At 35.9% G+C, this 22,226-nt stretch overlaps 1 protein-coding gene across 1 annotated transcript in view; it reads left to right on the top strand.

Annotated features, from left to right (window-relative positions):
• KCNT2 (potassium channel, subfamily T, member 2) overlaps window positions 1-22,226 on the top strand; it is a gene marked incomplete at its 3' end in the record, with an annotated part of 110,137 nt that overhangs the window by 24,528 nt on the left and 63,383 nt on the right. The window contains exons 2-4 of the mRNA XM_008942165.1: window positions 9,206-9,285; window positions 16,851-16,950; window positions 20,945-20,993. Of these exons, the coding sequence (XP_008940413.1) occupies window positions 9,206-9,285; window positions 16,851-16,950; window positions 20,945-20,993 (229 nt within the window). The remainder of the gene's footprint in view (window positions 1-9,205; window positions 9,286-16,850; window positions 16,951-20,944; window positions 20,994-22,226) is intronic.

Genomic DNA, 22,226 nt, shown 5'->3' with positions numbered 1-22,226 from the left:
AGTGAAGGAGACTCCACAACCTCTCTGGGCAGCCTGTTCCAGTGCAAAGAAAAGAATCCACTTGAGGCAGAGTGTTCCATTTCCTCAACGCTTTTAAGTAAGATAGTGAAATTCTGTAGTAAATAGAGGAAGACAAGGCAGGGTGAATCCTACAAGGAACTAGAGAAAAAGAAGGGTTGAAGATGGGTTTGGAAATATTAAAATGTGAATGGAAGAACAGGAAGAAGGCACTGGAATGAGAAGGTGATGGAGAGAGTTAATCATGAGCTGATCATGGAGTAGCAGGAGAGAAGTCTCTGAGGACCAAACAAAGAGGTTGAGGGCAAGAAGCTCAATAGATGGAGGGCTAAAAACAACTCCTAAATTTGCTCTGCAGACTGTCTTCAGTATGTCTGCTTGGAGAAGGGGTTTTTTTTTTTTTTTGAGAGAGAACAAGAGTCTTGGAAAGATAACAATTAATTGACAATGTTACAACAACCATAAGTTTGGTAAGTCTAATAAATTATTTTATTTTTTGGTAATAAAAGTCTTCAAACAGAAGTTCTGCAATGCTTAGCATTAAAACACTAGAGAATACAGTTTTAAGTCATCAACTTGAGGCGTGTTGATACTCTAAGAACAGTAATTTTTAATCAGTTCATACAACGTATGCAGGGTACTCTGACAAACTTCTTGACCCTGTGTATGCCTTGCCTATCACACAGAGGTTAGATTCAATGAATAGACTGCTGTAGTAGTAGGAGAAGGATCTGTCATCTAACATTTGGTTTAGATCATCAGTAGGTGACAGGGACAAGTAGTAGACAGAGGAGTAGAGCGTGTTAGGCACATTAATTGTTCTCTTCCTTTACTCATTAATCACCAGCTGAACTGTCACCTTTCATAGCAAAGCAACCTTTCCCTTGAAACAAAAAATAAATGTTTGTTGAATGGCAAAGACGAAAGTTGGTACAGAAGAATAATTTCAGGAAAGCAATAGAGAAATTATCCTGGTGAACACAGAATAAAATTTGAGCAGGAAAAAAAAAAATCCCTAAACAGTATGGTAGCTTGTAGTAGGTTATTGTCTCTTTTGCTCCTAACATTCTAATACAGAGTTAAACTCAGACTGACAGCGATGGAAGGGTGTCATCACGGTAAGCTTTACAGTCAACAAGTTTGTTTGTCTCTTTTTGAATAGGTAGTTGCCTATATTATAAAAAAAGAAAACAAAATAAACAACAACAAACTTTCCTGCTATTCAGGTATGGATAACTGACACAGCTATATAGAATGAGCAGTGCTTGGATTCAAATGCATGAAGCATACCCATTCCTCAGGGTTCTCCAGCACTCAGACATATGCAGTTCAAAAGCCTTGCAGAATGGATTTTCGTTGCAGAGTAGCTCTGTGCTGTTATGTATGAAGTATTTTCACCTAGAGGTTAAAAAGAGCTATTTTCATATACAATAAATTCACTTGAAAGTATGTATGCTTTCCCACCCTTGTATGTTTTAGGGAAAAACAATGATGACGACGACAAAAAAGGGAACGTTTTACTGGAATTATCATGTATCTTCCTTGTGTGATTTTCTTGCAAAATTTAGCTTAAAGATGTACTATTTCCTAATGCATCATTCACATTTGATTTTTTAACTTTCTAACCTTAGGCAACAGATTTGCAATAGGAAAGAGAATTTGCAGTAAAAAGCCAAGTGTGTGGTATTTGCAGGGCTACTAGAACAGAGAGAGAGATTTCTCTGAAATTTCTTTTCCCCATACTAAAACCTCACAGTGTTTTTTAAAAAAATTACTAATGATAAAAGAATACAGATTGCAAATTTATTTGTTACTGCTGCAGCATTACTAGATTGGTAAATTTGTCACTGGTGTTCTTGGGTGCATGACTAGGATGATAATTTCCTCTTTGTATTTCCAAGACTGATTGTGAATGGGGAATTTAAAAAACGTATTATGCAGTAAGGAGGATCCAGGGAACTACAGGCCTGTCAGCCTGACCTCGGTACTGGGGAAGATTATGGAACGATTCATCTTGGGGATAAGCATGTGGCAAGTATGGGACAACAGAGGGATTGGATCCTGCCAGCACGGGTTCATGAAGAGCAAGTCCTGTTTGACCAAGCTGATCTCCTTCTGTGATCAGGTGACCTGCCTAGTGGATGAGGGAAAAGCAGTGGATGTTGTCTACCTGGACTTCAGTAAGGCATTTGACACCAATTCCCACAGCATCCTACTGGAGAAGCTGGCAGCTCGTAGCATAGACAGGTGGACTCTTTGGGTTAAAAACTGGCTGGATGGCTGAGCCCAGAGAGTTGTGGTGAATGGAGTTAAATCCCGTTGGCATCTGTCACGAGCAGTGTCCCTCAGGGCTCAGTTTTGGGATCAGTCTTGTTCAATATCTTTATCAATGACCTGGAGGAGGGGATTGAATGCATCCTCAGTAAATTTTCAGATGACACAAAATTAAGTGGGAGTGTCAATCTGCTGTAGGGTAGGAAGGCTCTGCAGAGTGATCTGGACAGGCTGGAGCAATGGGCTGAGGTCACTTGTATGAGGTTTAACAAGGCCAAGTGCTGGGTCCTGCACTTGGGTCACAACAACCCCAGGCAATGCTCTAGGCTTGGGGAAGAGTGGCTGGAAACTGCCTGGTGGAAAAGGACCTGGGGGTGCTGGTAGACAGCCAACTGAACATGAGCCAGCAGTGTGCCCAGGTGGCCAAAAAGGCCGATGGCATCCTGGCCTGTATCAGAAATGGTGTGACCAGCAGGAGTAGGGAGGTGATTGTGCCCCTGGACTCAGCACTGGTGAGATCACACCTTGAGCACTGTGTCCAGTTTTGGGCACCACAGGATAAGAAGGACATGGAGGTTCTGGAAAAGGTCCAAAGAAGGGCAATGAGGCTGATGAGGGAGGTTGAAAACATGCCTTATGGAGGCTGGCTGAGGGACCTGAGGTTGTTTAGTCTGGAGGAGGACACAGAGAGGTGACATTATTGCTCTCTACAGCTACTTGTAAGGGAATTGCAGTGAGGCTGGTGTTGGTCTCTTCTTCCAAACTCCTGATGACAGGACGAGAGGAAATGGCCTCAAGTTTCTCTAGGGGAGGTTTCGATTGGATATTAGGAAGAATTTCTTCACTGAGTGAGTGGTGAGGCACTGGAACGGGCTGCCCAGGGAGGTGGTGGAGTCATCATCCCTGGAGGTGTTCAGAAAAGAAGTAGATGTAGGACTTGAAACTATGATCTAGTGGTTAGGGAAATGTGAGGAGGAAGGTTGGACTTAATGATCCTAAAAGTCCTTTCCAACTGTGGTGATTCTATGATTCTGTGATCGAAAAGCACTCATACTACCCACCACTGAGTCTCAGTTACTTGCTACAAGTTTTCCCTTTAAAATCTTTCCCTGAAAGGAATGGAAAAAGAAAGAAGATATTTTGCACAGAGAAGTTTGAAAAAGAATGTTTTTTCCTCTGTCTATTGCTGTGACATTAAATTGCTGCCATGGACCTGTATAGGTTTCACAAAGACAGTTTTATGCAGCTGAGGCCAGTTGGTTGTAAAAAGGAATATGAAGCTGGCTCACAGTCAGATTTAAAAATACATTTGTATTTTTATATATAAAACTATAGATACATGTATACTATATAAATTGTAAGGAAGAAAATTTTAATTAAGGTCTGAAAGTTTTAGCATTTTGCCTTTTGATCCAGAAAAAGTTTGCTTTTCCATAGCAAAAATTTTCTTCTGGTTCCAGGTGCAATTTTTTTACTTTTTACACCCTGAAAAATTTGTCTTGGCCTGTTTTCTGGTTGTTTTAACTTGTTTCAATGGAAACAAACAGCACTTATTGGAAGGATACAGTATAAAAGGTTTGAACACACAGTTCTAAGCTACAAGGTTATTTATGCATTGTTGATCCTTTATTCTGTAACTTGTAATTAAGGTGAACTCTGTTCACACTATTTCTATCTTCATTATAACTGACATTTTTACAGTGACACTGATAATACCCAATGTCTATCAATCCATTAGTTATGGTAACATCCAATTACATAATTAAGCAAATGTAGATATGTTTGGAAGAGCTTTACTAGGTAGATTAACTCACACTCACTGATTTAGAGCATAACTTTTAAATAAATATACCCACAGAAAGAAATGAACAAAAGAAATGTTCGGGTACAGATGACATAACATACACTCTAAGTATTAAGATGACCAAACATGTCTTTGTTACATGGTAGTTCAAACTGAACCAGACAGTTACATCGCATAAGTTGTTCTCGAGGAGCACTGTGATAAACTAGTTTGGAAAAACAAAGAGATAATAGGTAATACTGCATGCTACAAGGCAACTATTAGAAGACATGACACCTATGTTCTACCATGTAGATTCACAATGTTAGATGTTATAAAGAATCTACAAGACAATATTACAAGAACACAAGTTCTGCAGAGATCTTGAAAAATATTCTTTTTTTTTTTTTTTCTCAAACAGATTAAATACCCTACCAGAAAAAGTCCTTGTACCTGTGATTTTTAATTGTCCTGCACTTGTTAGAAATCACCTTCAACAACATGCAGGGCTATATTAGAAATGTTAGATTTCATCAGCTTAGTGCATGGTAAACAGCTTCAGTAAGTACCCAGAAAAAATGTTGAGGCCCTGTTCTCCATAGCTCTCTCATGCTGTGCTAACACTGCAAGAATGGGCTACCAACTTAGGAGGCTGCAGAAGAAGGAGCATCTTTTCTGTCTTTCCAATAAGTGGGAGGAAGCAAGCACACTGCCCTCTCCAATTGCTACCTTTTGTTTTGGGGTGCTCCCAGTCACTATGGACAGACTATGAAAAACTCAGAACTTGATCCATTCAGTGTTCATCATCACCTATGCAACTGTTGACTTATTTCCTACCAGAAACAAATAGAAGGCCCCCTCACAGGTTAAGAACCACTAATGAAAAGTGCTGATCTTACTGCTGTTGCCTTCAGCACAAGATGAAGAGGTATCATTCAACAAGTAGTCTTATCTGTCATATTGATTCCGATGGAACAAGCATGTCTGGAAAGTAAAATGACCACTATTTCTGTGTGAAGCTTGAAACTTAATCATAATTCTGAGTATTTTGGAACTTGCAAAACTTCAAAAGGAAGAGAGCTACTAGCCAAGACAGTCATGATTGAAATACAGTAATCTTTCATTAAAAGCTAAAAGAAAAACATACCCCTTTTTTTTTTTTGTTTTTGTTTTTTTTTCAGTGAAAAGCTCTGACAACAGTAGTTCACGTTAGTACTTGAAATACTATATTTTTAAGCACCTGTCTACATTCTGCATAATGAACTTCCAGGTTTAAATCTAACAGGATTTCACATATATTGGATTGGTAAGTTCCAATTAAAAAAAACATTATTGCATCTGTATTGCAAGGCTGTTTTTGTAGGAAAAACATGAAATATCCCTTCCCATAAAAATGGATGTAAATAAAAAGGTAGGTTTTCTTCAGATTGGCTTCATTTGTACAGTTAACACCTTTTCTTGAGTCCAGTGTCAAGAAGTAGTGAGCATAAACATTTACAGCTCCTAGCAGGCATATAGTGAGAAATCCAACCCATATTTTCATTTTTGAAGGGATTATTTCTGCCAAATCTGCTATTTTCTAACACAAAAGAAAGACAATTTGTAGATTGCAAGAGAACATTGTTACTATAGTAAAGTGTGGCTAGAATGACATTGTAAATAACAATGGAAAAATAAAGCCGAAATTAGTTAAGTAACCAGAATGCAGACAGATTGGTCCCAGTGATTTACAGTCATGAGAAGAAATGCTTTGCATTAGTGTCCTTGGCAGGAATTATTATTTTCCTGCTATACTTTGTATTACATTAAATGTAATACTCAAATTACATCTTGACTGAATTAAAAGAGTACAATGTATGCTTGTACTTTGGGTACTTCAAGATGCCTCTTACAGTTTGAAAGATTCCACTGACATCACTGTTCTTTGAGTTTAAACTAGGGAAAACCACTATTAATGGTATTTAAGAAGAAGGTTAAAAAAACACACTGTTTTCAAGAGAATCATACAACTTCAGTTGTATATATACCACATATACCAGCGATGTATTTGTGTACTTTCAGTAAAGCTGAAGCAAGAGTCAGTAAAGCATAAGACCTGTTCTTTCACTTTCAAAAGCAGCTTTTCATGGATTATTCAATACCCAACACACAGAGAGAACAGAAGCAGTTGACTGCATACACAAACATTCCTGTCCCAGTAACCCCTGTCAAGGAATAGTGTTTTAATCCTTCATCTTGATTTCGTTTGGTCATGGTGGACTGAGCTACAACTGTGTTTTACAGGAAGATAAAAATCATGAAGCACAAATTGTTTAAACTACACTTTTTAATTACTTACATTAGAAATATGGAACAAACCCATACCTACTCCATAGGCCAGATGATCTACGTTCTCATGTACTATCACCGTGTACTGAAGGTGTGCCATTTCATCAAAACCATCTGCTTGGAATCAAATTCCAACTGGTATTTATCCTGCAACCGAATAATCAAATTTTGTATAGATATTGGCAATGAATTGCACCCACTTGAAATATCCTCACTAACTTTTACTTGATACCAGAAAAAGCTTGTTCAAGCCCTTCACTACTACTAAATGATCTTAATATTGCAAGTGAGGAGCAGACTTTATTTATGTTATGTTCCTGAAACACTGCTCTTCTAGGTTACACTTCATAGTGTGAATAAAAAAGGAGCAAGTACTTCAGGTGAAATTTTAGTCATTCAAAGATTACAATAAAGATTCAAGTAGAATGATTGTTTTCCCCAAAAGTAAAAAGCAGAGTATTAGGAAGGAACATCATCTCGAGGTTTCTGTTCTTATCCCTGCCAGTGGATCCTTCTTAGCTTTACTTTGTTTCTTAAAAGTTACTATTTACCAAGTGAAATACTCCCTGGTAGCTGGGGTGTTATGAAAGTGTATGTTGATGATAGACAGATGACAGTGTATTTCCTGCAAACGTGAAGGGCTGTGATATAATTTTTACCCAAGTTTAAAAAAGGGGGAAGGAGAAGGACTTGAGCCACAGAAGTGGTATTAGCAGCATTTGTAATCCATTTTGCCATGGAAACTGCTGCACTGTGGAATCCCAGTCTGCTGTGAGCACAGCAGTTGCTAAGGAAAGAGGAGTAGACAGCTGTTAGAAGGCTATCAGGGCAATTCGGAACGGGAGTGATAGGAAGGTGATTATCTTCCACATCCTCTTTCATCATTACTATTAAATAATGGGTAACTGTTAACATGTTCTTTCATGGTAAGTGACTACTGTAATATTTACTACCAAAAAATCGGTGCGATTAGTTTAAAATGCATAAAAAAGATCATTGGTACTTTGCACTTTATAAATAATGTCTCTTACTTCAGTAGCTTGTGCTACTCTGTTTACCTACTGAAACATGTCCTTGAAAATTAAGTGTATACACTTAGCATGTGGCTGCTTCCAAATCATGGGAAATATTTCCCACTAAAAGCGTCATTGCATTAACGACAGTAAGTCGCTTGGGAAATATGTAAAAAAGAACTGAGACAGAGCTTAGGGCCTCATAAACCTGCTCACCTACTAATAATTAACCCTTAGACATGCTTCCTTAACTTGCTTTAAGGTTACCAACCATCTAAATTGTACCTCTGTTAATGGCAATGACTCCTGCAGTCCTGAGCAGCACAACATGTAGTCTAAGCTCGGTAAATGTCCAGAAACAAGTTGCTCTTCATCTGATGGGCTTTTCCTCCAGTTTGATGGCAGTTTCTAGGACATTCTTCTGGGCCCAAGCGCTCTGAGTTAGGCAGTTGCAGCTACTCTTACTTTAAAAACAAGATGAGAGGTAGTTCCTTGTCTTTAATTCCAGCTGCTTAAAGATGTTATTACAGAAGAGGTATGTATATAATGGATGTGGACATGTATTTACAGATAAATATGACAGTACATATAAGAACAAGTAATTGTAGTACAATCATTTGATGAAAGACTGCTAAAAAAATGCTCAGATAAAGGTCACACATGCCTATGAGCAGAAAAGGTAAATGCAATTTTGCAACACATGATGATATACAGAGAAAGTAAAAACTAAGGCATTAACTCACTTTTGTGGTGTCACTTTATTCCTTAGCAATAGTAGAACAGTTCTCAAACTGAGGACTGAATTCTCAGGGAGTCACAGAAATTGTGCTGGTGTCAAGTGGTTCACTTCTGGAGGAGAACTGGGATTAGTGAGGGAGATCCAGTCAGCTAGGTAGAACAGGGACTTCAGTGGAAATGGAATTAATGCTGCACTCATCCTACAGCAAGCAGCAACTTCACAACTCAAAAGAGACCAAATTTTTTCTGTACAGCTGATGTACACTTTCCCTTGCCAGGCCCTGCAACAGTTTTCTTCTCTCTTCTAGTCTGTAAAACTATTGCCTGAGTTGTACTCAGACTGAATTGAGGGACAGAAACATGAAATACATCTTCACAATTTTGGGAGGGAGGAAAAAAAGATGTTACAGTTTCTTGAACATAATCAAGAATGGGAGTTATTTTCTGTGTGCTATCATATGATTGCAACAATTTTCTTTCAGGTCTCAGTATTTCATTGTGACAAAAGCGAAGTTCAGAGAGGGTGGTTTGTTTGGTGTGCGAGCATTTGATTAAAGGTGAACACAAACAAGTCAATGCTTAACTAAGACATGAATGTTTAACAGAGATACGAACAAGATAGAAAAAAGAAGAATCATTAAAATGCCAATTTTACAGGAAGGGAGTTGAACAGAGATAGATTTAACCTGAACATTAAGGAAACGTTCTTTACAAAGTTGTAGATATGAGAATAGTCTTCCAGTGAAAATACCAAAGCTGTAGTTGCTTCTGATTTTGCAATATATCATGCCCAAGTAATATGAAAATGATTCTGCATGTAAAGGGGATAAACTAAATAAGGTATTTGGTTTGTTGTTTTGTTTGTTATTTTTTTTCTTTTTTAAAATCTTCTAACATTAGTCATTCACATCTAAGTGAGCTTTTGGCTGAACAGTTGCTGTATGTTCCTCCAGCTATATATAAAGAACAGATGATTAAGGAAACAAATTATTTTAAAAAAATAATTTATTATCTTTCACATTCAGTTCTAATGCTTCCTTTTATATTTCAGGGTGCAAGTTGAATTCTATATGAATGAAAATACATTTAAAGAAAGACTAAAGCTTTTCTTCATCAAAAACCAAAGATCAAGTAAGCAACTGGTTTAATTTCTGTTAAGCATAATTGTGATACTTTGAGTAAAATCCAATTCTGTTGAAGGCAACAGCAAAAGTATCATTAATTTTCTTCTGAGCTAGTTTTACTCTCGAGAGGAGTCAGCTTTATGTAATATTCAAAACAAATTTGAAACCAGCATACATGTTTTGTAGAATCAAATACTTAGTAATGGGATGTTATTTCTATATCGTGATCAAGTTGACCAGTTTGCATGGATCTGCCATTGTGATGGTCGTTGACAAGCCATGACTTTATACCTAGGAAAGCAAAGATCCACTAAGATGCTAGAGGAACAGAGCTGCAGAAATATGTAGCTTTTTGAAGTATTCAAAACTTGATGTGTACTAAAACAAACTTGTTGTGTACTGAAAAAAAAAAAAAAAAGTTGGGAAAGGAAACTAATGGGGAGAACATACCTTCTTCTCCTGAATGTGATGCTTGTCTTTAGTCTGATTTAACCATGTCTTCACTGACATGTGAACTGAAATTCATAGGCCATCACTGAAGAGAATAATGTGGAGGAACTAAGGTATTTCTCTTCTTATATACATCCATGCAGCTGGTCCAAGGGGATAGAAGTATTGTATGTTATCAAAACTTGTTTAGACCAGTAAGAGTTCAGAGCTGAGGAGAGCACTAAGTGACCTCAATTTTCCTTTGTGTAGCAGGATTGAGTTAACCTCCATTTGCCCTACACCTGTAAAGAATTAAAATAGCTTTATACATAAATCCTTTTGAATAGAAGGAATACATTTTGGCCTTTGTAATACAGTTAAGATATATTGATTCCATGACTTTATGTCTTGGAAAGGAGGAGAGAAAAGACTACTTTTTTTTTTGGTGTCCTAATCCAAAAAAAACCCTAGACAGACAAAATTTGGGAGACTAGATCGAGTTAAAAGTAAGTACTTAAAAGTACGACAGACCATAAGATCTTCTATCTGTAAAAGACAGTATTAAATAAATACTATTTTACATTACAGAACATGGTCTTCTTGTTGGCTAAGCTTCTCTAACTTTCCAAGTATGATAAGCAAAATATTCCCTTAAAAAAAAGAAAAGAAAAGAAAAGAAAAGAAAAGAAAAGAAAAGAAAAGAAAAGAAAAGAAAAGAAAAGAAAAGAAAAGAAAAGCATTGTCCTGTGAATAACTGAAATTTTGAGTTTGAGCTTTGGAATTATTTGCCAGTTTCCATCTGCAGAATCAGGTTTAAATAAAGCTGCTGTAGGTTCATCCATGTGGAAAGCTTTGTTTATTACACTTATATAGACATGTAGGAAAATTAATCTTAATTCTAGTGCCTGAATAGCATACAAAACAGAGGACTATCTCTGCTAGTAAATGATGTTGATAGCCTTCAGAGTATCTTCTCTGAGATGATACTCTAAACTTCTTCTAAACTTCAGGTGAGACAGTAGTGTTTTTTTTTTTTTCCACATTTTTATACTTTTAACTAGGTTTGTTTGGCAAATTTATTTTCTAATGAAGATTTTTATTTGAAACAGGTTTCTTATTCTATATTAGCATACTTTAGAGCTCTTTTATTGCATTTCAACCAATATTAAAAGAATGTGAACACTCAGTATGCATAGAACAAAGAAAGGAGATGCGTGAAGAACAATTTCTTATACCATTTTATGTTTACAAATATAACTGTATTGCAGTGAATAAAATTTTGCTCATACTTTTTTTGTGTGTAAGTTTTGGAGTCTCACTCCACAGAGATATTAAAAAAGTCTAGGCGTGGTCCTGGGCAGCCAGCTCTAGGTGACCCTACTTGAGCAGGGAGGGTGGACAAAATGGCTTCCAGAGGTCCCTTCCAACCTCACCTATTCTGAGATTTTTGTTAGAGATAAATTACTAGACTTGCATTTTAATGTAATTGTTTGCAGTACAACTTCTCAAATGATTTTAATCTTTTACTTTTCTTCCTGTGATTTTATAAGTCTTAACGTATCTTGTATCTTTATTGCCTTTAACTTGTGGCATAGTTGATGTAACATATAATGGATTAAGAGACAAAAAGCATCCTAAACTAGAAAAGGGTATCACTCCTGGCTAGAAAGGCAGTCTGGAAAGCTGAAAGTAATAAGTAGCCTTTTTGTTCCTGATCTACTCCAAAAATCAGGGATTTGAAGCACTCTTGATTACTTACTAAGAACAGCTATAAAGTTATGTTTTGTCTTTCCGTAAATTTCTTCTCACCAAATGGTACCTTCTTGCTTCATATAACAAAGAATTTTTCCCTATGTAGATCTTAACAAGACTGAAAAACATACATATATACAGATACATATTTTGATGGCAGAACTGCAGACTCTCCGCATCTGAAATAAATTTTTAATCATCAATGCAAAAGTTAAACTAGAAGTTAGTTAATTAGCATGAATTCATGGCTATTCATTTGCCAAGTGCATACTGTTCTGGCTAAGCACAGTAAGAGAATTGTCATAAGTTACTATACTGGGATGTCTCTTGTTAGGTTATGATTAAGTGTGATTTATGGGTCCGAAGGACAGGAATGATGTGGAAGATTATTTGAAATAAGCAAGAGAGTGGGAAGCAACTGTTAATTCATCCTATTGGAGATGTATTCGTGCTAGAGAAGTAGCACAAGAATTTTCCTGCTTGGCTTGCTTGATCATTGCTGGAAAAATCCAGATTCTAATGAATTCTCCTACACAGTGGTGCCATACAGAGCTGAGGTAAATTTTGTAGAAATATGCTGTGGTTTTAATTAAAAACGAAAACACAATAATGACTTCTTGTACATAGCTGGTAGAGACACTGTCATTATGGACACCCTCTTTTCCTGACAGGTCCTCTAGAGAAGATTCCAGAGAACTATAAGGGAGGGGCATATTTTTTCTATTGTTGAATTATGCAGCCAATTCACAGCAAGGAAGTTAGAGAATGAGGGTGCTTAGTGTACCTACAGCAGCGTATGGCATGGGCATGCCTTTTCCCACAAGAACCTGAGAAGTAACCCAAGCACTGCTGCTGGTTCTCACGATACTAGAAGATTAACCAACAATTAGATATTAAACAAGGCAATTTTCAGGAGAAACACAGGAAATACAGCAAAACTATTACTATACTGAATGGAAAAAAAAATAAATCCCCCAAACCAAACTGCTTAGAATTAGTAAATTCAAACACTCCTCCTGCTTATGCAGATTTTGGTTCATGTACAAATACAAACAATCTTCTAAAATGTAATCTCCAAAAACCTACTGCTGAAATAGTACCTGCCACTCCTCAAGTGTACTCATTCAATTGTAGGATTCTGTTGCCCAGAGGTGTCAAGGAATTGATTAATAAAGATATTGCCCTTTAGCTCCTGCTCAGCCTTTAGTGAGAGCACTGAAAACCTTCCCTCACGTACTAAAGATATAAGTGCTATCACTGAGAAAATAATTGTCTGTAGTACCAGCGAGTTTTCAGATAGTATAACTAAATCAAACTACACGTTCACCAGTTTTTGCTAATCCTCAAGACTTCACGAGTGAATTTAACACATCAGAGTGTAATATCATGTGGTATTGTCAAACAGACCAGTAAACTCTAGAATTTGAATGAATTTTCTGTAGAATACTATTCTGATATAAATCACATACAGACCGGTAGCATGAAATATCAAGTGTTTCATTTATTATTCTGATTTCAGAATTATTTCTCTAAACTGATAAAACAAGCCTTCATCTATGTCTAATATCAGCCTGGCTTCCACTTAGTCTTCTGCAAGCATCTGATCAAGTTCAACCAATGCATGAAAAGCATTTTATAAAAGTGTCAGGCAGCCAAAAAAAAAAAAACAGAAACAAAACTATACCAAACCAAAGAAAGAGAGAGGAAAAAAAAAAAAAACACGACATGTTGATGACTTGCTTGTACTTGCCAAGATCACAAACTGCATTATCACAGCCAAAAATAAGTCTCAAAGGGAAAAAAATAAGTGAAGTTTCAATTCAGTTGAGAGGCAGTAAAAGACAACCATCACCACGCTATAAATTATTAACATTATATTTTGATCCAACTCCTAAAGCCAACTGCTACTGAGGTGATGTTGCTAAAACTCAAAAATATATGTTTGAGACTTAAGAGAAAGGAATAATGGAAGGTGATCATTAAATCTTCAGCTGCTTTCTCTGTCACTGTTGGTTTGATTTAGATCAGGTCTCTAAAGCAGAGGGTTAATCTCCAAAAATGCTTGTAGGGGAAGCTTTAAGAATTTGTAATAAAAAGTGTAACATATTGCTCTGTACCTAAAGGTGTCTGCAAGAAGTAGCAAACTTGTTCAAACTGAGCAGGAAACATTAATGTTTGACAATAGTTATATTTATGTCCCAACCAACCATATTTTGAACTGTTATTATAAACTTCTTCTCTTACAGAAGACAAATGTTGTAACACTGGGGTTACACAGCCACAGTGAAATTACAATCTCATTAAACAATACATAGCTGGATAGCAGTGTACGATTGATTCAGTGTAGCTGAATACATTTCAGGCACCAATGTCAAAACAGAGATGTTCTCTGCAAGTGACCCTGCTACTTGAACAATCTGGCTGTGAATGGAAGAAAAGAAATTAAGTCGAGCAGACTGTGTTGATGCACTGACAACATGCAAAATAGAGGATGAAAATAGATCACAAAGAGAAATATGAAATGCTTTCTTTGTAACAGAGTAATAAATGAAAACCTATTTTAAATGCCTTCTCTAGCAATTGTCTCCTCCTTCCCATATTTGAAAACCTAGATCTCCATGATAGTGGAGTAAATGCATTTTTTCCAACTCACAGGTGACATCCTCAGCTATGAGGCTACAGAATTTTATGACCAGAGAGAATATTTATTTGGTAGTCCTACATTAGTTACTAAAGCTTTAGCAGAAATCACTAAACACTATCCCTCTGACAGCACATCCTATTCCTAAAGGCCGAAGCATACACAACTAGGAGGGGTGATCCTCTGAAACAGGACAGACTTGAAGCCTGTTCTGTGTTTATATTGTAATAACTGACCCAGTCACACATGGTACAAGACATATCCTGTTGCCATACTTTATGTATAAGGCAGTCCATGATATGCACTCTAGAACACTTAAGTGAACACATCTGGTGGGAAAGCCCTGCCTTATATTCTGGGGGGGAACAGCCATTCCTCTGGAGATATTCAGAACCTGAAGCACTTCTTGGCATAGCCTGGAATAGATCTATGAATATTAAATATTTGAATACTTGGTTCTAGATCTTTCAGGACTAATATTTGAGAGTTAAGAGTTTAAGGGAGCAAACAGGACCTTGTATCAATGTAGTTTTTAATCAGAAAAGCACCATTTTCTTTTAACAGTTAAACTTAACATATAATTTCAAATTTTTATTAAAACCAGACCATTAGCAATGAAGAAAAGTAGTATTTCACCCCAAGATTAACATTTACAGAGCTAGAAATCAGAAGACATAAACAACAGACTTTTGTACTTACCTAAGAAAGCTAGACAACACAAAATTAGTAAGGAAAAGTAATCCTGGTAGGCTTTTTTTTTTTTTTAATTTTGTTTGGGGGTTTTGGCTTTTTTTTTTTTTTTTTTACTATTATCTGTTATGCTTGTTGTAATAGCCTAGTTGTTATGGCAACCAGTCATACACCAGCAGACTTCTACAAAAGGGTTAGCACAGACAAACAATTCATGCTTTTTTCAGTAACAGTTAAAAAAAGCTATGAAAAAAGATCACAGCATTGTCCAAGAAAAGTGTTTTTCCTAGTCAAATGACAACACACTTCAACAGGCCCTCAATCCATTTACTGCTTCAACTCCTTCACTCCTGTTGGGGAATAAATAGTCTGTGGCTAATTACTCTTGATAGGAAAGCAGGAATTGCCAGGTTAATGTTCACAGACATGATTGCCAGTAACAGCTGTAGGACTTCTCCTGGTCAAGCCCACAGGATTTTAACCCCTAGTTCACACATAACAAGATGATGTAAAAGTCTATCTGGTTCTCCTGTGATAACTACAACTTCACAGTTAAAAGCAGTAAAGCAGTGTTGTATAATAAACCTTACGATTTCTTTCAGCAATTGCATGGTGGAATATTTAAGAAACTATTTTCCATTTTTCTGTTTGCTGTAGATTATGTTTTAATGGGAAGGGAGCTAGTAGATAGAAGAGGTGGTTTATCAGTTTTGTCTGTAAGGTGTTCATTTTGAACTTGACTGAGTAAAGTCAAAAAGTATGTAGCATTACCATAAGGTGATTACAAGTCTGTAGTCAAAAGGGAATGTGTGCACACAGCTTTGGATATGCATAAGGAAGCTGCAGTTCTTAAACCGTAGAAGTAATGATATTCAGTTCAGCAGACCTGCTAACATATTTGCAAGACAAAATAAAGGATACTGTCTTTACTGTGACAAGGTGCAAATGAAGTCACACCTGTGTACGACTTGGGCAATGGTGTTCTGCTTTGGACGGAAGGGTTCAGCCAAGTAGAACTGGACTCTCAGTTCACAAGAGTGAAAAAAAGTAATGCTTAAACTGACTCCCCACTTAACCTTAGTCAACCCACAGTTTTAATTTAATTAGTGAATGAAACCAAGAGTTAGATACAAATATTTACACGGGCAAAATTTTAAGACTATTGAATTTAATAACAAGGTTGGAAATTCAAACTGATCTTCTATTGACTACAAAATCTGATTGAAATACAGTTAAGTTCCACTGTAGTAGATAATGGCTTCAATTAGCACTGAAATACATTGCCCATGTTGTAGAAGCAAGTGTCCATGTGGATCCTTTTGAAGGAATCTTGTCTTTGTGCAGTAGACCTATGCTTGTGGGCAGTACTGTAATATTTTGTGATAGTATATGTGATACAACTTTTCAGCTAGAACATTCCAGTATTCATAAGGTCTATAGAACAAGTTGTTGATTCAGTTCAGTTATGCCTTCAACAGGAGTTTCAGGTGCCCTTATTCTTGGACACATAATTATGCAACTTCTTCATTAAACAGATACAGCTTAATATTGTATAAACTGGGATAATATTAATATATGCTGTATGAGAAGTTACTTCATGAAGACTTTCAGATATTAATAATTAAATACTTGCCATTGTATATCTCTTCTTCAGGTTGCTGCATCTCGCATCTCAAATACCATATGTAGTTCAGGTTCCCCTTTCAAGAAGATGGGTTTGTAAATCTATAAAAGACCCAAAGAATGGCTTTGAGAGGACAAATAGCATAGACCAGATTTCAGACAAATGACCGAGTAGTTCTTTACATTAAACCAGACAGAGGATTAACCTAGAGATTTCTGGAAGCTGAAAAGGTGCATTGTATGTGTATCTGACAGGCGTATTCTTACAGTCTTCTGTAGGATATGCCAGTCACCTATATCAGGGATGGGTTAGTGGCTAGACTGACACTTGCTCTGCTGCAGCATGGTTATTCTACATCATCTTAGTTTTACTTTAAAAGTGGATGAAACTGCAAAGAACCTGAATTTCTTTCTCTTTTTTTTTTTTTCTAAAATAGGTCTGAGAATACGATTATTCAATTTTTCTCTCAAGCTACTGAGCTGTTTCTTATACATAATTCGTGTACTTCTGGATGATCCTACACAAGGACTTGGATGGTAATGTTTTGAGTATTTTTTTTTGTTATTTTTGATCTCAAAGCATTGTTTAACTTATAAGAAATAATGAATAAATATTTCATATTCTTTCAACAGGGATTTAGTTTTCTGTCTTACAGATGTTTTGAAAGAATTATAAAGCTAGTCTTACATCATAAATGGAAATAAGATCTAAAATAACAATATTCTTTTTTCACTTTACTGCTAAAATAATCCTGGCTTTTTTTCTCAGATACAGTGCATCAGATATAGTTGTGAAAACTTACATCTTTTGGTTGTGTTATTACATAACATTCCTATGTATCTTATTTATGTTTATATTTATAAAAATAAAATTGTGATTATCTGGTTGCTTGTTTCCGCAACAATAATTTTAGGTTTCTACTTAAATAATTTTATTTAAAACCCCGGATTTTAGAAACAGACATACAAATACATGAAACTGAGCTTTCATGCAGATTACATAATTCATGATAATTTTCTAGCCCTCTGCTTTCTCCAAACACTTAGAAGAGAGGGAGACCAAAAGTACATTCTATACTTGTGATGATCTATGGTCATAATGCATGATTTTGCACACATACAATTGTCAGCATGGTATTCTGTATGGGCCATTGGGTGCTGTGCGTGGTTGTTGTGTGTGTTACTGTCATAATAAATTATAAACCACCAGTTGTAGAATAAATTCTATTTATAATTTATTCAGTCCTGTATTTCCGTTGTATTTTTATCCTGGATGTATTGAGTCTTCTCAATTCTAAATGCTAATAAGGGCATCTTATTAACTTACTTGCTTTCAGTTGATTTGATTCTGTTGGTCTTAAATACTGAAAGAAACAAAGCACATATGAAAATATTGGTAGAATAGACCTAGCGTGATTCACACAATGTTTGACAAAGCATGAATTCTAATTTTAATAGCTGAAAATCATGTAAATCTAGTAAGGGTAATACCACAAAAAAGGTAGTGCACAGGAGAAATACTATATTTTACAAAAATCAAATCCACACCAAAGTGAGTTAGAGAATACCAGCTTTACTCAGCAGTGCATAAGAGAATGATATGTGAATGGGAAGTACAGGAAATGCATTTGAGAAACTCTTTTTGGCAAAATTTATTGTATGAAATTAGAACATATGAAAAGGGCCAGAAAACAATCTCCTGGGAAAAGCAAGAACTGCAAAAAAATGGTTTTTTGACTCTATATGTATCTTAGAATGTCTCTTTCAGGAAAGGAAATGTTGCAGGAGGAAACAAGCAATAAAGATTTGCCTAAACCTTTAGCAGTGATGGAGAAGAGGAAATCCAGCCTTAGAAATTTAGGCATGGTAACACAGCAGCATAGGGACTTGAAATTTTACAGCTAATGGTAGTTTCTGGTATGAGGAGGCTGCTGATGTTGTTTTGCTCTGAGAACTCTAGTGAGCCCTAATGAGTGTATTATATTTTAAGGTTATGTCTGGGTATACAGAACAGAATAGAACAGCAGCACTTCTGCCACAGAAGTAACAGATCATCAATGATGATCAATCAGTCTTGATCAAAGATCATTTATCAATGCTTGTGTATTCATATGCAAAGATTGTTCTGCATCTTGCAGACTGCTTCATTCTTCAAGCCTTTCCTGACATGTTTGTTCCTTCAATCTAGATGTTTATCAATTCACCAGCCAGAAGGAGTATTTTCTCTGTGCATTATTCCCTTATATTTCATTGTGGTACATTTAAGAGACTAGTTGGTTTGTTCTCTCTCTGTATGACATTTGTCTGGCTTAGAAGTTCTGGTGAAGTCACTTCTGCATGCTCAACTAAGACCCCAGTCCTGGATGCTAGGCCAGACAAACCAGCCCTGTGCCCAAGTGGTACCCCATTAATGTCAGTGGTACCCCGTCAATGTGGGTGGTTTTGCCCATAAAGATCCCTGCTGCTTAATGCATGCTTACAAATGCAGCCTGATAAAAACATCTGGTCTAGATACTGTATCACAGGTGATGAAGGGAACTAAACTACTTAGTGTGGGGAGAGCATGGCCACAGAAAACATCATCACCTAGGTGTTTTTAAAGTGGCAGTTCTGGGTATAATGGTTTTCATCACAGACTCCCCCTGAAGTTTTATTTCCTGTTTTCCAGAAATCCCAGAACAAGTCAGTGTCTTTCATTTACTCCTTCAGGCACAGCAGAAGAGCTTAAGACATGAAGCGTCCTTAATTAATTTCAATTAGCACCTGCCCCACTCGTAGTTGGTAAAAATTCACCTATTACTAACCTGGACTCTGCAAATCCTTTTCTGCTGACCTTGCTTGCCAAGGAGAAACAAGGATATTTTTCATCATTACACAAATACGTATTCCCATATCCTTACATGGAAGTTTCAAGGGAAGACTTATGCCAGCAGTCCAAGGCGAGTTAATGTCACATGTACATAGCAACAATTTCTTTTACAAAGATGTCACCAGTTTCTTACTTGAGTACTGCAGCAAGAATCTCCAGCCCTCCTCACATCCTCACAAGAGGTTACAAAGTGTAGTTTGATGAAATCTTTCCTATTGAGAGCCTGGGGGGTGTAAGTCTATGTGCTCTTTTTAACCTGGCCTATCCATGTGATAGGTTTCCTTGGATGACTTCTTCAATATCTAGTTCAGCTTTTGAAAGTATAATTTTAGCTGTTTTGTTTTTAGATTGGAACATGTTTGAAAATAAATATCTAAAAGCTGTAACCTGAAATACTTCCTACTTCTTTACCTGCAGATATGGAACACGTACAGAACTACTTTCTAAAAGTCACTACTTTTTAAAATGTCTATACATTGCCAAGGGTTTAAAACTGTTGCATGCATTTTATAGAAGACATAATAATGTAATTAATTTCTCTTTCCTCCCATATGTTTTTATGGTCATGTTCCCATATACATTTGCTGATGAAAATGGATTTTGCATGGATGGGATGACAATGATCAGTAAGGAGTTAAATCGAAGTTGTCCCAGTCAAAACTACACACCTGGAACAATTGATTGGTGAGTTCCTAATTTAAAAAAAGCAAAACAAAAGTCCATGTCATGGTGGGAAGGAAGGAAAACAGGAAGACAAATCCATTCCTGTCTGGAATGCTGACTTTTTAACATATAATTGTGATGTTTCCCTAACTCTCAAGTAATTAATTCTACATTCCTGAATATTCAAAACTGCCTTTAATATTTTAATTGTTTCTTTGATAAGTGAGCTACTGGATTGGATGCTTTTTTAAGATCTTAGTGTCATCAATGCTTATACCTTGTTGAAGTTCTAGATGCCCTTATTTGAAAAACAATTATGACTAGCAGTAAATGACTAACAGTAGACTATTGTGCCATTGAGTGTGCCAGATTCCAGTAGTACTGCATCAACTGTGTATTATCATTGAGTTTGTGTACATCATTGTGTAGATGTGGCACTTGGGGACATGGTTTAATGGTCATGGTAGTGTTGGGTGATGGTTTGACTTAATGAACTTAGAGATCTTTTCCAATCTAATGATTCTATGATTTACTAAATACCAAGACAACATGAAACTTTTCCAAGATACGACAGCCCCTATGAGTTAGATATAAATTATATCATTACACACATAGCAAAAAGTTCACAAAAAGAAAAGTTTCTTTTTCCTGCTACAGAAAGTTATTCCTCTGCATCTACAGGATCAAAAGCATAAATTTATTTATTCTTTGTGGAATCACAGGGGATGCACTAACAACCAGTGAAGCCAATAAAAGATTTTGTTGTCACTGAGTGTTGGATTACTCCCATGAAAACTCAGAGAATGGCTCTGGATTAGAAATACAAGCAATATCAATACTTAGTAGATAACCATTGATGTAAAATTTTTATTACAGAGTATTTTTTTTTAAATAAGGCTGCTGTAATTTCCATTCAAATGTACAATTTTTTTCTCTTTATTTTTACCAAAACACAGATTTTGATTAATTTTGTATTTGTTTTCTTATTATAATTAACAGGTCTCCTATTATTTGGGTGAATCGAAGCTTGCCTTTGTGGGGATTACAGGTAATATGTAAATAGCCAATTTATTTCAATTTAATAAGTGTAGACAATATTGATTTATAGCATTTTTGTGATATTAGAGGATACTGGAAAAAGTTGGTATAAATGAAATCTATTTGATGACTAGGCACAACAAAAACATAAACTGAGGTGAGATGATTCAAATTTATATGACTTTATAATATACTTATGAGTATTAAATGTTAAACCACTGTAGTATTAGATAGCCTTTTCTCTTAAAATAATCAAGCTTTGTTGAGTCAAATAATCACTGTTTGCTGTAATGATGATTAAATTTCATAATTGCTTATAACTAGCTTTTGACATGCTTCTTGGGCTTTCTTAAAATACACTAGAAAGCTGAAGTTACTTCAAAACATAGAAGCCTACATGTTTAGAGCAGTAGGTCACAAAAGATGCACTACATCAGTGCTTTGTGGGTCTTAGAGATCTTTTGAAGTTTGTGGTTCAATCTTCAGCATCCTGGAGCCTGCTCATAATACATAATTTTACTAAGGGAAGAATCCCTTGATGAAAATTCCTTTCAATGCCTTGCTTAACCTACACACGGTTTGAATAAATTTTGACCTAGACTTTCAGATTACAGTGTTCAATTCTATTAAAAACCACTTAGAGATTTGCTTATGGTTACAGTGTTATTATTTGATAAACATAGGAATTTATACATATGTGCATGTGTATGCATGTGCATATACACATGCATATATTTACAATAGTTGCAAATATTTATTTTTATTTGAGATACAACCTGACTTTATATGAAACAGTAATATTCACTTCAAGAAATGGATATTTTTATTGCATATTTTAATAATTTTCCAATTCACAGCATCTTTTTGAATTCTAGATAATGGTATTGTGAGTGCAAATAATGCAGTGTTCTGAGTTTTCAGTAGTAGTGAGAATTAGTTTAAAAACAGAAATTCTGAGGCTTCCTTCACTTCAGGTTGCGGTTGAATTTGTACAACTTGATAGAATATTCCCACAATTTACATTCAAAAAACTATTTTCTATGCAAAGGATGTAAGTAAGTTTTGTGGTTATTTAATATGTATAATGTTTTAAGTAAAGTTTTTACTATTTTGATATTTGTCTTTTAAAATATTTTATGTTACATGATACGCTAACTATATGCAATCTAAATAAAGGCTGATAAGTTGAGCTTAGTTGCATTTAAATAAAATCAATGATGATTCATCTGTATAATTTTTTGCT

The sequence above is a fragment of the Merops nubicus genome, unplaced genomic scaffold, assembly GCF_000691845.1.
Source record: "Merops nubicus isolate BGI_N331 unplaced genomic scaffold, ASM69184v1 scaffold18450, whole genome shotgun sequence".
Taxonomy (NCBI): Eukaryota; Metazoa; Chordata; class Aves; order Coraciiformes; family Meropidae; genus Merops; species Merops nubicus.
The sequence above is the reverse complement of the archived record's forward strand: the minus strand, read 5'-3'. Positions and strand labels throughout refer to the sequence as shown.